Genomic DNA, 14,529 nt, shown 5'->3' with positions numbered 1-14,529 from the left:
CCGGAGCCACATGCAGCTCCTTGTAGAGGAGCTGGGGCTTCAGGCGCCAACTTTCCAATGTGCCAGGGGATGCTCACTGTTCAACCCCTGGCTCTGCCACAGGCCCTGCCCCCACTCCATCCCTTCCCACTCCCTCCCCTGAGCCTGCAGTGCCCTCGCTCCTCTCCTCCCCCTCCCCCCGGAGCCTCCTGCATGCCATGAAACAGCTGATCGGAAGATGCAGGGAGGGAGGGGGAAGTGCTGATTGGCGGGGCTGGCAGTGGGCGGGAGGCACTGGGAAGAGGGAGTGGGGGGGAGAGCTGATGGGGGGCTGCTGATGTATTACTGTGGCTCTTTGGCAATGTACATTAGTAAATTCTGGCTCCTTCTCAGGCTCAGGTTGGCCACCCCTGGGATAAACTCAAATTGTCCGCCCTCTATAACACTGAAAGAGAGATGTGCACAGCTGTTTGCTCCCCCAGGAATTAATTACTTGCTCTGGGTCAATTAGTAAAATCACTTTTTGCTTATTAAGTATAAAAAGTAGGATTTAAGTCGTTCCAAGTAATAACAGACAAAGTAAATTACCAAGCAAAATAAAACAAAAACACGCAAGTTTAATCCTAATACAGTAAGAAACTAAATGCAGGTAAATCTCACCCTCACAGATGTTCCAAAAAGCTTCTTTCACAGACTAGGCTCCTTCCTAGTCTGGATCCAGCAATCACTCACACTCCCACAGTTACTGTCCTTTGTTCCAGTTTCTTTCAGGCATCTCTTTGGGGTGGAGAGGCTATCTCTTGAGCCAGCTGAAGACAAAATGGAGGGGTTTCCAGGGCCTTCTGTAGTCTCTCTCGTGGGTGGAAACCCCTTTGTTCTCCTGTGTAAAATCCCCTCAACAAGATGGAGTTTGCAGTCACCTGGGCAAGTCACATGTCTATGAATGATTCAGCTTTTTGCAGGCCAACGCCATTGTTTACATGTTATTTTGAACATTCCCAGGAAAGCTCAGATGTGGATTGGCATCTCCCAAAGTCGATTGTCAGATAAGCGTTTCTTGATTGGGCACTTACTGAGAATAGTCCTTTCTCAAGAAGCTGACCAAATACTTCACTGAGGCTACTTAGAATCAAACAAGTACATAGCCAATATTCATAACTTCAAATACAAAAATGATACACACATACAGACAGCATAATCATAACCAGCAATCTACAACCTTCCCATAGACACCCTATTTGGCCTCCTCTGAACAAGACCTGGTGCAACCACAGGACCCTGGTTGCAACAATAATCTATACGGTCACAGTTTGTCAATAACGCCACAATGTTTCACTATCTCAAAGGCCAATTCCCAGAGAGACATTAGAGACAGGTTACTGAGGGCAGGGGTTTGTTCAATAGCTATCAATGGTTGCAGGGAGAACAAAATATGAAAAGGAATGTGGGTACCTAAAGGAATCTAGTGCAGACTTATCAGCTCTGGAGCCCTAAAGACTCAGCTATAGATACTCTGTCAAATACTCCTAGTAGGGAACAAACAGTGAGTAACATTACCACCCTCCACTAGGTACACCGCTATAGCGTGGTCCTCGGGAGACAAAAAAAATCTCACTGCGTTATAGGTGAGACCGCTTTATATCGAACTTGCTTTGCCACTCCCCCCTGGTTCCTTGTTCCCTGACTGCCCACTCCAGAGACCCCCGTCCCTAATCACCCCCAGGACTCCACCCCCTACTCAACCCCCCGGCTCCCTGTCCCCTGACTGCTCCGACCCCTATCCACACACCCTGCCCCCTGACAGGCACTCACCGGCAGGAAGCGGAGCAACTTGGCCCCAGTCTGCTCCACTCTGCCACCTCCCAGCCGCGGAGGGCGTCCTTTCCCTAACCTCCCCGCACTCACCGGCAGCAGAAAGCGGAGCGACGCGGCCCCAGCCTGCTCCGCTTTCCTTGCCCTGGCCCCAGCCATGTCGCTGGGGAACAGAGGGGTTGGGGAAAGGTCCCGCATTCACCTGCGGCGGGAAGCGGAGTGCCGCGGCTAGGAGCTGGCGGAGTGCAGTGGGCTGGGGCAGGGCTGCTCCGCTTCTGCCATTGCCGGTGAGTGTGGGGGGGGATCCCTTCCCCCGAGACCCCTCCCCCGAGCGACACGGCTGGGGCTGGGGCGAGGGAAGTGGAGCAGGCTGCTCCCAGCCCCCTGCTAATCCCCTGGCCCACTCTGGGACTGCAGGGCCCCCAAAAGTGCCCACTCCACAGCTCCTGCCTTCCTGGGGGGGAGCCCCTGACAGCCTCTGAGACCCTCTGCCCCTTATCCAATCCCTCAACCTCAGCCCCCTTAACACGCTGCTCAGAGCAGCGTGTCAGAGCTTTACCGCATTGACTGCGAACCCATGTTATATCGGGTCATGTTGTATCGGGATAGAGGTGTATTAATGAAGGTAACACGTTGGGCCCAATAAGCCAAGACACTCATATAGATGCTAGGGGAGCAGTGGCTCTACTGTATTCTCTCCCTGGCCCCAAACACCACAGAGACCAGTGGGTTGGGGTTCTTTGGCTTTAGGGGGCTGAGGGAGAAGCCCTTGGTAGATTTCCAAGAATCCTCACCCCTGGCAATGGGTATCCAAAGCTCTGCACAGCTTCTGGGACATCCATAGGTTTAATGGATAAAACCCCTTGCTAGATGCAGAGAGAGCAAACTCTGCCCCGCATGACAGAATGATTCTGAGAAAATGCGGGGAATGCATCTTCTGTTTCCTATCATGAGTCAAGGTATAGAGGCCAAGCTTCCCTCTACCAAATAAAACAAGTGCTCCAAAGACACTAGATTACATTGTTTAGACATGGTTTATTTCTTTATTAACTTTATTTAAATCATTTTAGGCTTTGCAATAAAACAAGGAACTAGCAAGCCATAGATATTTCCCCGTCCATTTCTTTAGGAAGTCTGGCATGGCCAGGACCATCTTTTGAACCGTGTTACTGAAACTATACAAATATTTCACACATGACTTGAATAAAGATTGTAACAGGATTTTGGTATCTTATGTTTATCTAAGGGACCTGAGCAAATCCATATAGAAAAGAGTGAATACCCTGGACTAAACATCAAGTATCTTAATTTAAATTATAACATTGGATAAATGCTTAAAAAAAAAAATCTCCTCATACTACCAAGTTGAGGATGATACAAGCAGAAAAGAGGTTGCCTTTCCCCAAACAGGTCACATTCAGGTTGTAACATTTTCTCCTTCCATGTGAACATACTGCTCATGAAACATGCTGCATTGAGAGCTCCAGAATTTGTCATTCTCTATTTAATCAAAGAACAGGTACAAGTACAGCCATAGGTGCAAGCTTTCCCTCAATGCCCGACCAATGTGTCTCCCTCCAGACTGGACAGGCCATCTCTAGAAGAAAGAGTAGTTCTACTTCCATGCCTTTTAAATCCTTGACCTCTTTGCTCAGACTCTGAACAAGGGGGAGCCAATTATTCTTATTTTTGTGATGTGGACACCTGTCCACCAGGAACTAGACCGACATGCCTGACTTACTTCACATAATTCAGATGGTAACTACAGTAGAACTCTGTTTATCTGACCCTCCATTATCTGGCTCTCCTATTAAGTGAGCAACCAGCCCACACACTTCCAGAAGTGGGAGATCTCTCCTGTGACCGCTAGATGGTGCTGCAGCCTCATACTTACCCATTCTCTGGATTATCTGAGTTTTCCGATCTGGCTCCAGGTCCCAATTAAATCAGATAAATGGGGTTCTGCTGTACTTTGTCACTGTCAATCTGGGCTGGATTGTTACTGTTATTCCTTCTACACCAAATGTCACTATGTCAAATTATAAAAACACCCCTTCAATTTGTGCCTATACGGTAGCAGTTGCCTGTGATATAAACTAAAATACACACACACACACACACACACACACGCTAGATTGTATACAGATCACACACCACCATTTATGCAGCACTCACTAGTTGGGGCTGATAGTCACAATGTACTACAGTGTTGACAGAATAATTTAAAAACACTAGTACACTGTGACTACCTGTGGTCTGAAAATTCTATTGTAATGCTGTGATGTTGCACATTGAACATGCTATTCTACAGATGACCATCACCCCAGTATCTGGGTTCTCAATGGTATAAGGCTCAAGTAAAAAAATACACCTCAAGGGGAAAAAATCAGAACGATACACTATCTTACATTACAAATATACTGGTGAAATTCAGAAGGATGGGAGAGTATAGAATACCCAGCAGAATGGATAAAATAAAGAAGATATGTAGAAATTGATATTTCAATGTCAGATGCTGATCACAACCCCAGTGCAATAAGGGATTAAAGCTGCTGTAAATCTGTTTACTGTTAAGACACTTACATGTAAGTAGCATCAACTGGATTAAACAATAAAGTAGGCTGAGATTTGAACAACACCAAAAACTTTCTCCTTCTCTGTCTCGTTACAGGCTCAAGTTTTAAATATAGATCCACCTGATTTATAATATTACAAAACAAATCTTATATGAAAGATATTTTCCCTTGAACGCTTGCTGCTAGTACTGATAGGCCGGGTTTGGCACGTGTCATGAAAGCTGCTTGAGCTAGATGACAGGTTAACAAGGAAATCCAAGCAAATTGTATCACCTGATCTGATAAGTTCGTACCATAATCATACTGTATACCCCACTAAACACACACCACTCCTTCCTCTACTAATGTTTTTGAAGCAGTGGAGAAGGATACTCTATCATAGGGACAAAGGGGAAGCACTGTTCTAGATTCACGAATTTACATTTTAAAACTGTTGTCAGAAGAGTTTGCAGGAACATATTTACATGCAGTGTTACCTCATCTGGATTCAAGATTAAAATACTGCAAAGTGAGGCACAGATGCAAATTAAGAAATACACCTCTACCCCGATATAACGCGACCCAATATAACACGAATTCGAATATAATTCGGTAAAGCAGTGCTCCGGGGCTGCGCACTCCAGCAGATCAAAGCAAGTTCGATATAACGTGGTTTCATCTATAACGCGGTAAGATTTTTTTGGTTCCCGAGGACAGCGTTATATCGAGTTAGAGATGTAATTAGCTTAACTAAAGCACAGTAAAACATAGCAGCCATTTAAAAAAAGCCAGTTTTATCCAATGGTCACAACAACATGAGTTAAACAAGTTCTTTATAGCACAGTAACTCCCCATTTAACGTTGTCCCACTTAACGTTGTTTCAATGTTATGTCCCTGCTCAATTAGGGAACATGCTCGTTTAAAGTTGTGCAATGCTCCCTTAGAACGTCGTTTGGCTACCTGCTTGTAAGATTCTGTGGAAGAGCAGCGACTTTACAAGTGAGCATTGCACAAGTTCCACTTCTCCGCCTCCTCTCCCTCCCTCCCAGTGCTTCCCCCACCGACAAACAGCTGTTTGGAGGCGCTTGGGACTTTCTGGGAAGGAGCGGGAGGAGCGGAGACGCAGGGCTTCCCCACTCCTGCCCCTCCCTCCCAGAAAGTCCTAAGCGCGAAGTGCTGGGAGGGAGGGGGAGAAGCAGGGAAGCCCCGTGTCGCCACTCCTCCCCCTTCCTCCCAGAAAATCCTAAGCGCTGCTAAACAGCTGTTTGGCGGCGCTTAGGACTTTGGGGGGGGAAGGGATGTGGCGTGCTCCGGAGAGGAGGTGGAGTGGGGGGGTGGAAAAAGAGGTGGGCTTGGAGTGGAGCGGGGACTGGAAGAGGCGGGCCTGGAGCATTCCCGGCAAAATCCGAGCCTGTTCTCCAGGGAAGCTGCCGCTGCTGCTGCAAAGGTGCTTCCCAGCCAGGGTACTTCCCAACCACAGTACAGTACTGTACAGTATAATACCTTTTGTCTGACCCCAAAAAATTTCCTTGGCACCTAACCCCCGCATTTACATTAAATCTTATGGAACAATTGGATTCGTTTAACATTGTTTCACTTAAAGTTGCATTTTTCAGGAAAATAACTACAACGTTAAGTGAGGAGTTACTGTATATCCCTTTAAGAAGCTGCATGAATTTCTAAGAGGACCTTTTTACAGGGTGCAATGCAAAAAGATATTTACATTATAGGTTATAACCTACATATTGTATTGCTAAATTACAGTTTATTCAACTGTAAATTTATAACTTCACACAAAGTAGGAAGCCAGAAAAAAAAAAATCCTAGTAGACTTCAGAAGAAATACATAAAACTTCCCAACACGAAGTGAGATGGGGGAGTGGGAAAAAGTCAAGATGCTCTCTGAAGAGAGATTAGAAATCTGCATCCAGTGTGAAAACATTGTCTGTTGTTTCTGCCATAACTGCAAAGCGCTGATACTCTGAAACCCGCTTCTCAAAGAAATTTGTTTTTCCTTCCAGTGAAATATTTTCCATGAAATCAAAAGGATTTTCTGCTTGAAAGACCTGAAAGCAAACTTTATTAAATTGGAGTTCCTGAAATGACAACATGATGCTCCTATGAATTCCCACATGAATAATCCACAAAATGATGTTACTTACCTGTAACTGTGGGTTCTTTGAGATGGGTGATCCCCATGTGTATTCCACACATGGGTACACGTGTGCTCCATGTGCCTGAAACTGGAGATCTGTAGCAAGTAATGTCTGTTGGTCCATGCATGCAGAGTTGCTCTCCTTGTGCTTCAAACCGAGGGTGGTATGGACAGACACCTTTCCAGTTCCTTCTCTTACCATGAATTAGATAACATCTGAAGCAGAGGGGTAGGAGAGCGGGTAGTGAAATGCAGATAGGGACCACACATCTCAAAGAACCTCCAGTTAAAGGTAGGTAACTTCCATTTCTTCTTCAAGTGCTGGTCCCTATATATATATATATTATATACACACATACACACACACACACAGGAGGAAAGTGTGAGGATGCAGTTGGTATGGATATCTGTAACACTATTGTGCCTACAGCTGCATCTGCCATGGAAGCCTGGCCTAGAGCAAAATGCTTTGTAAAGTTGTGGCTGGATCCCCAGGTAGCCGCTTTACAAACATCCAGCATTGATACAGCTCAAAGAGATGCCACTGAGGTTGCTTGTGCTCTCATAAAGTAGGCCCTCATACCCGTCTGGGCGAGTTACACGTGCCAACTGATCAGACAGAATAATGCATCCAGAGATCCACTTAATGAGTCACCGAGTCAATAATATTTGTCCTTGTGAGCACTCTGTTATGGCGACAAATATTCTTGGTGTTTTCCCATTCAGTTTCATTCTTTGCAGATAAAAGACCAAGGCCTATTTGACATTCAAGAAGTGCAGTCTTTTTTGTTTGTTTGTTCGCTGAAAACATGAGGTTTTGGGAATAATATTGGTAAGTGAATAAGTTTGTTCATGTGAAACTCTGAAATCAAGACAGACTTTCTCTGTGATATATGGTGTACGGCGGATCAGCCATGAATGCATCCCATTCATTCACCCGTCTGGCTGACTTGATGGCAAATAAGAAGGCAACCTTCATGGAAAGGCATGACATGGAACATATGACCATCATTTTGAAGGTAAGAGCTGAGAGTACCAAGCTGAGGTCCCATGTACTGTGGGTACTGTCACTGGTGGGAAGGTCCTAATGAGTCCTTTGAGGAATCAAATTGTGGCAGGGTGAGTAAAGATAATGTGGCTTTTCACTGGATGAGGGAAGGCACTGACTGCTGCCAGATGGACTTTCAGCTAGCCAGTTGAAAAACCTGACATCTTGAGGGACTGGAGATAGTCTAAAATGGCAGTGATACCTGCCAATTCTGGTGAACGCTGTTTAGCTAGAGGGCATTTTCTAGTGGAGATTTTTCTGCTGCGATTGAGAATAGTTCAGATGGCCTCTGAATATGAATGTTTTAGTTAAGATGATCCAAATACCAGGCCATGAGATGAAGAGGGTCTGGGTTGCAATCTCTGATCCTGCCCTTCTCCTGATCCAGAAAAGATCGTATATAGGTAGGAGGATGGGATGACATTCATAGGAGGTCCAGAAGCAAAAATGTCTGGGCCAATTGGATATGATGAGGATAACCTTGGCCCTGTTGTGGCGAATTTTCTATAGAACCTGAAGTAGTGGGGGATGGAAGGAAAGACGTACCTTAGATGGTCAGTCCAGGATAACAGAAGGGGATCACCCTTGGAGTCTCAGCCTAATGTTGCTCTGCAACTGTAGAGATTGAATTTCTTGTTTGTCTGGGAGGCAAACAGGTCCCAATATGGTGTTTCCCACTGGGTGAAGATTTCAGTCAAGACAGAATAGTGTATTTCTCACTCACGGTCTGCAGAGAAGTGCCTGCTGAGATTTTCTGCCAGTCTTCTGCATACCTGGTAAGTATGTCACCAACAGCAAGATGCTCTTCTTGATGCACCAGTCTCATAAATTCACTGCCTCTATACACGGAGAAAGAGATCTCACTCCAGCCTGTTTGTTTACACAAAAGACGGTCAATCATGTTGTCTGACATTAGCTGGATATGATGGAACCATATGAGGGGGAGGAATGCATTACAGGCAAGGTGAACTGCCCTCCTCTCCAGTACATTTATATGCATTCTGGCCTCACATGGGAACTATGTGCATTGTGCAGTGTGACTGTACATGGTGGCTCCCCATCTTATGAGGGATGCCTCTATGATTATGGTTGCGTCCAGTATGGGTGGAAGAAAGGGGATTCCCGCTCACATCTAGTCCGGTTTTGTCCACTATACAAGAAAGGCTCTGACCTTTACAGTATTGTTATCCTGGTATTCATGTTGTCCTTGTCCGGTGAATAAACAGACCAAAACCAGGCCTGCAGGCAACAGAGATGAAGTCTAGCGAATGATGTTAAATACACTCACGCAGCCATGCGGCTCAGTAGGGAAAGACACACTCCTCAATGTAGTGCGAGGCCTAAGAGTGACTGCTCATGGCCTCAAATCTGTTTAAAGGGAGATAGCTTTAACTGAGGATGAGTCTAAGGTCAGTCCTATGAATTCTACAGTGTTTGTGGGAGTGAAATTTTCTTTATTTATACAGACCCCCAATGTTGTCAGAAATGGAGTAAGGACAGGGTTGCCAACTGGGCTTCCTGGCTTGTTCAGCTTGTTACTAGTCAGTCATGCAGATATGGGAAGATGGCGGAGCTGTTGTGCCTCATCTAGGCCACCACTGAGAAGACTTTCGTAAAGACCTTGGGTGCGGTCACTAGCCCATATGGGAGTACTCTAAACTGGTAGTGCTCTTGTCCTACCATGAATCTTAGAAAGCTTCTGTGGTACCAGTGAATATCCACATGAAAGTAAATCTCTTTAGGTTTGCTTGTGGTGCTCTCTCTTCAGGGCCAGGGTATAAATCTCCAGGAAGCAAAGAGTTGATCTAGAGTCCTTAAGAGACCATAATGTAGCCATAAGGCTAACCTGCTGACTCATTGCTCTTCTTACTGAAGAGATTATACTCAAAAGGCAAATGCTCAGTGGTATTCTGGACTTCTGCGAAGAACTAAGATGAGCGAAACCATGATTCGTGCCTCATGACTGGCTGGGGTGATGGGTCTAGATAAGTGGTCCCCAAACTTTTCAGGGTCATGCCTCCCTTACCCCTGTCTGTGCCCCAACCCCAGAGCCAGGAGCGGTTCTGTCCGGGCTTGTCTCCCTTGGGGAAAAGGGTCCCCTGGAGCACTCAATTTATCCGATAAAAAGGTGGGCTCCTGTTCTACCCGTGGTGCCAGCGGCACCAATGGAAGAATTCTCTAACTTGTGGATGCAGTGGGGGACGATCCTCTTTTCCTCGAGGTGTTTTTTCCTGACACTGAAATGTCTCTAAAAAGGACCAGGCCCAACAGCAGTGGAGATTATGAATAGAGCTGAGCAAAAATATGTTCCAGAGAAGTAAAGGTTTCAGTTCTTCCTGGAGTTCAAGGAGTTCCTGAGGTGGGGACCAATGGATCTGGGGCCGGGCCTCCAATGCTCTTGAACTCAGTGTGCTGGAATCACTGACTCCCAGGTGTACAGTGTAAAGCTCTCAGACAGGGCCAATCTGTCCTGTGGAAAGGAGCTGGAACCAGAACTGTTAGATCCTTCGTCCTTTGCACCTTTCCTTCTTGGACAGGTTTGTGCAGACCTAATCCCTAAGGACCAGCGAATGAGGACTTACCTGACTTAGACCAACACGGGAAGGGATCCTTTTTCACAGAGGCAAATCTGGATAGAAATGTCTCCTTATGCCTATACTTGTTCCCTACTCTTATGAGAAGTTTATTAGGCTTAATTTTTTCAACCCCTAGTCCAGAGCTTGTACTCAGCAGGGGCACAACTCGCAACAAGGCCACTATACCAAGGTTCTCCCCAGCCTGCATCTGACTGGGGTCTTATGGCCAGCTCCATGAGATGCTTCCACAGATGGAGGTCTCATCCCTCACAGGTTTGAGTGAGCCTCCCCAAGTCAGTAAAGGAAGCGCTAGTGTTCATTGATGAAGCAGAAGGAACCAGGGCGGGAGATACAGTTCTTAAACTCTGGGACTCTTGGCATAATCCTTTTCCACAGGGAGAAGCTCCGGAGAACTAAACAAATTATACTAGCTATGAAAATACTAACACACTTAAACACTAGGTCTAAACTTACTAAAAACTATTTATAATATATTATTACAGATATTGTAAGCAGAGGAAGATCAATGCGGACACAAAGAAGTCAAACCAGGCAGTGGTAAGAAGGAATTGGAGAGGCATTGGTCCGTGCCACCCTTTATGCCCTCAGTTTGAAGCATGAGGAGAGCAACTGCAAACGTGAGGACCAACAGACGCTTCTTACTACAAATCTCCCATCTCAGGCGTTGAAAGCACATGCGTGCCCATGTGTGGAATTCACATAGGGACCAGCACTCGACGCAGCAGCATCCACTTGCTGGTAACATCCCTTGGTAAAAATAAAGCAGGAATTCTCCGCACCTCATAGGTAATATCTAGACTGGTTCTCCCCTCCTCAACCCACCAACCCTGGCAACCAGCACTCAGCAAGGAAGCATGAAATATCTCAGGAAACAAGATATTAGAATAGACTTGGGTCTCATTCCACTAAAGCAGTGCAATATAAACATTTACTTTTCACACCCTGAGAGAGCCACTCTACCCTATATATTGATTAATATTTTTTTACTTGGGGTTTGTACCATGAATGCATCCAGCACAAAAAACTCTACGCAACTCAACTTATTTTCAGAGGTTCACTTCTTTCTGTGTGTAATTAAAGGGTTTATCCTCAGGAAGATCTCCTCTCAGCATTATTAATAGATCTGTTTTCCTCAGAGTAACAGTATTTTTCAAAGGTCACTTGCTTCCATCTAAGCAAATTCAGCGTTATATTGACCACCCAAGAGATGGGCATGCTAATCTGTTAACCTTGTGCAATGAATATAAACGATTCTACTTTATTATAGCCTCGTAAAATCAGAACACCTGAATGCAACACACACTTCCAATTTAAATCCAAGTAGTAATTACAGGGGAACCCTGGCCAGAGAAACAATGGTTTAATCTGTTTCAAATAATGAAATCTGAATATTGACATTGTTCTCTGAGTGAGATACAGCAGAACACATAAGTGCAGCATGGGTGCAATACCCACACCTGTGGTAAATTAGTGCAGCACACAAACAACTTTGCTTGGCCATTTTAACGGGCCAATATTTCTTGGAAGTGTCATCTCTCTCAACTTTCTTACCTTAGAGAACCCAAGTTCTGTCAGTAACCGGTCTGCCACAAATTCAATATATCGTTTCATCAAAGTGCAATTCATTCCAATCAGCCCTACTGGTAAAGCCTCTGTTAAAAACTCCTGGAGTAAAACACAACAGTGACATTTAAAGAAGGGACAGTGCAACTTAAGGGGAACAAATAGTATCTACTTGGTGGTGGTATATCGTTTGTGATATTTCTATGAAATCAGACCCAGAGGTTGTTTACAACTTAAATAACTTGCATCACAAGAAACACAGCAAATGTCTCCTGTTTTGATCGGCTCTTTGCAACTTTCTATGTTTAATATTTATTTTGTGAAAGAGTCCGTGAGAATTTTCACTTGTGTTTTTTTTATATGACAGATCCAATTCTCACTAACAATCAATGCAAGTTTTGCCATTGAATTCAAGGGGAGCCGGATCAGATCCTATGTGTAGCAAAAAAAAAAAAAATCTTACCTGTAAGTAAATGTGACTGAACATGAAAGAGAAAACCCACCTGTGGTGGCATTCGCTTTTACTAATCACTTGGCTAGTACTCTCAAAAATCATCTCTACCTTCTATTCTCTGTGACAAGCAAGAGTACCAAGAGATTGATTGTAGGTGGTGTGTTGGAATTTTACAGTGATTCACATGTGTGGACCAGTCATTTATTAGGAATTCCGGAAATTCTACTACAGCATCACCTTCTTTACGCATGAAAATCCTCTTGTGCCATCAGTGACACTGATCAGTCTTGTCTGCTCACCTGCTCAATTTCGACTGCATTAACAATGATCTCCTTGACCCTCTCTTCTGAAGGCTTGTTCACTAAATAATGAAATATTAGGCAAGCAAAGTCACAGTGCAGACCCTGAAATACAAAAGAATGAAAGTTTAGTTTCTCCTGCCCCTCATGATTTGCTATTTAAAGCCTTGTACTGATAATTGTCTCTCAGAGGAATAAGCTTCCTAACTTGCTGCTTCATGGCAATCAGGGTGGATAAAAATCAATGATTTAAAAAAAAAAAAAAAAAAAAATCAGAAAAATCAGTTTTTATTTAAATAGTTTTTTTCCTCAAAAAAATCCGATCTAAAAGATACATTATAGCTCAAAGGTATCTCATCATGGAATAGAGATTATAAATTCTTATTCTATACTATGAGACAATATATTCATGTAATGTTTAAGAAAAGGTTTGTAAATGAGTTCCAATAGTTCATGGAATAGGGACCCAATCTTATGGAGTTCCAAGGGCTTCTGTATATATTATTTAGGTTAAGCTTTCTATCTACCCAATGGGACTCAGTGCTCAGTCTAGAACAGTGGTCTCCAAAGTGGGGTGTGTGCAAGAGGATCCTTGGGGGTGCACGGCAGGAGGAGCGCCTTTTTTGAGTCCGAGCAGCTTTTTTTATTTTATTTTATTTTATTTTGCTTCGGCGCAGCAGGAGGTGCTTGCTCAAAAAATTTTTACTGATAAGGGTGCGCGATCAAAAAAGTTTGGAGACCACTGGTCTAGAAGATACCATCAGAGATGTTTAGTTTTGTAGTTCTCAAACTGTGGATTTGTGTCTCCAGAGATAACATGATCGTTAACAGCAAAAATGATAAATAATATTTATAGATGAGAAATAACAGACCTCAACCCTATTGTCCCTCTGCAAATTTGTGTACACAGAGTCAATCCCTTACCTCTCTAAAAGTGAAAAGTTTCAAAAAGTTCAATGAATAGAAGATTGTTGGGAGCGGAATATATCTGGACAAGGAGAAGTCTGGAGACAAATGCGAGAAGGGAGGGACAGGCAGTAGAAACAAAAGTGAAACTGTTTGAGCAGCATATTCCAGAAGTCTTGAGGTCTTTCTGAGTGTAGCCTTCATTGATTTGAGATCTACCATGCCATTCTCTTACTAGAAGGGAAAATCTATAATGGCAGAAGGCAGTAAAAGAGACCCAGTTTGGGAATATTTTAATGAAGTTCCTCTACCTGTGAGTAAAACAGGCATCCGTACAAAATACAAACAGTGCAACAAAGAAATGCAAGGCCTGGTTGCCCAAATGAAACATCATGAGAAGTGTTCCTCCTCAGGAGGAAGCTGTGTTGAAGATGATGAAAAGAACATGTCAATTTGATTTAATTAAAACCACCCTGATGGCAACACTGATGTAATTGTATTTCTCAAAACTTAAAAGGGCACTCATTTATACTGGACAGAAATCATGTAATCATGTTATAGCATCAGACATTGGAAGTAGATTTGTGAACACTCATGGTTTCAAGATATTTTAATTATCTTTACAGTAACTCCTCACTTAAAATCGTCCCGATTAACGTTGTTACATTGCTGATTAATCAGAGAACATGTTAGTTTGAAGTTGCGCAATGCTCCCTTATAACGTTGTTTGGCAGCCGCCTGCTTTGTCCACCGCTTGCAGAAAGAGCAGCCCATTGCAGCTGGCTCGTGGGAGCTTGGAACCAGGATGGACTGGCAGACCCCCATCAGCTCCCCACTCCCCTAAGTTCTCTGTGCGGAGCACACCCAGCAGGCTATCAATTGCTGGCAGTTCAGCTGTCCCTCCCCACCACTGCCATGTGCGCCAACTTTTCGTGGTGCCGGTGGGTGCTCAACCCTCCTCTGCCACCGGCACCGACTCCACCCCTGCCCCGCCCCCATTCCAACACCTTCCCCAAAGTCCCCAACTCTGCCCCCTCCCTGCCCCTATTGGACTCCTCCCCAAATCCCTGCCCCAGCTCCGCCTCTTCCCCCCTCCCTCCCTGCGCTTGCTGCCGTGAAATAGCTGTTTCGCGGCAGGAAGCGCAGGGAGCTTGGGGAGA

At 44.7% G+C, this 14,529-nt stretch overlaps 1 protein-coding gene across 1 annotated transcript in view; it reads right to left on the bottom strand.

Annotated features, from left to right (window-relative positions):
- Positions 1-576: 576 nt before the first annotated feature.
- The window catches only part of RRM2B (ribonucleotide reductase regulatory TP53 inducible subunit M2B), a 41,574-nt gene continuing 27,621 nt past the window's right edge, over positions 577-14,529 (bottom strand). The window contains exons 7-9 of the mRNA XM_054017279.1: positions 12,464-12,568; positions 11,699-11,812; positions 577-6,413 (exon numbers count right to left, since the gene is read on the bottom strand). Of these exons, the coding sequence (XP_053873254.1) occupies positions 6,261-6,413; positions 11,699-11,812; positions 12,464-12,568 (372 nt within the window). The 3' untranslated portion in view covers positions 577-6,260. The remainder of the gene's footprint in view (positions 6,414-11,698; positions 11,813-12,463; positions 12,569-14,529) is intronic.

The sequence above is a fragment of the Malaclemys terrapin genome, chromosome 2 (genome assembly GCF_027887155.1).
Source record: "Malaclemys terrapin pileata isolate rMalTer1 chromosome 2, rMalTer1.hap1, whole genome shotgun sequence".
Taxonomy (NCBI): Eukaryota; Metazoa; Chordata; order Testudines; family Emydidae; genus Malaclemys; species Malaclemys terrapin.
The sequence above is the reverse complement of the archived record's forward strand: the minus strand, read 5'-3'. Positions and strand labels throughout refer to the sequence as shown.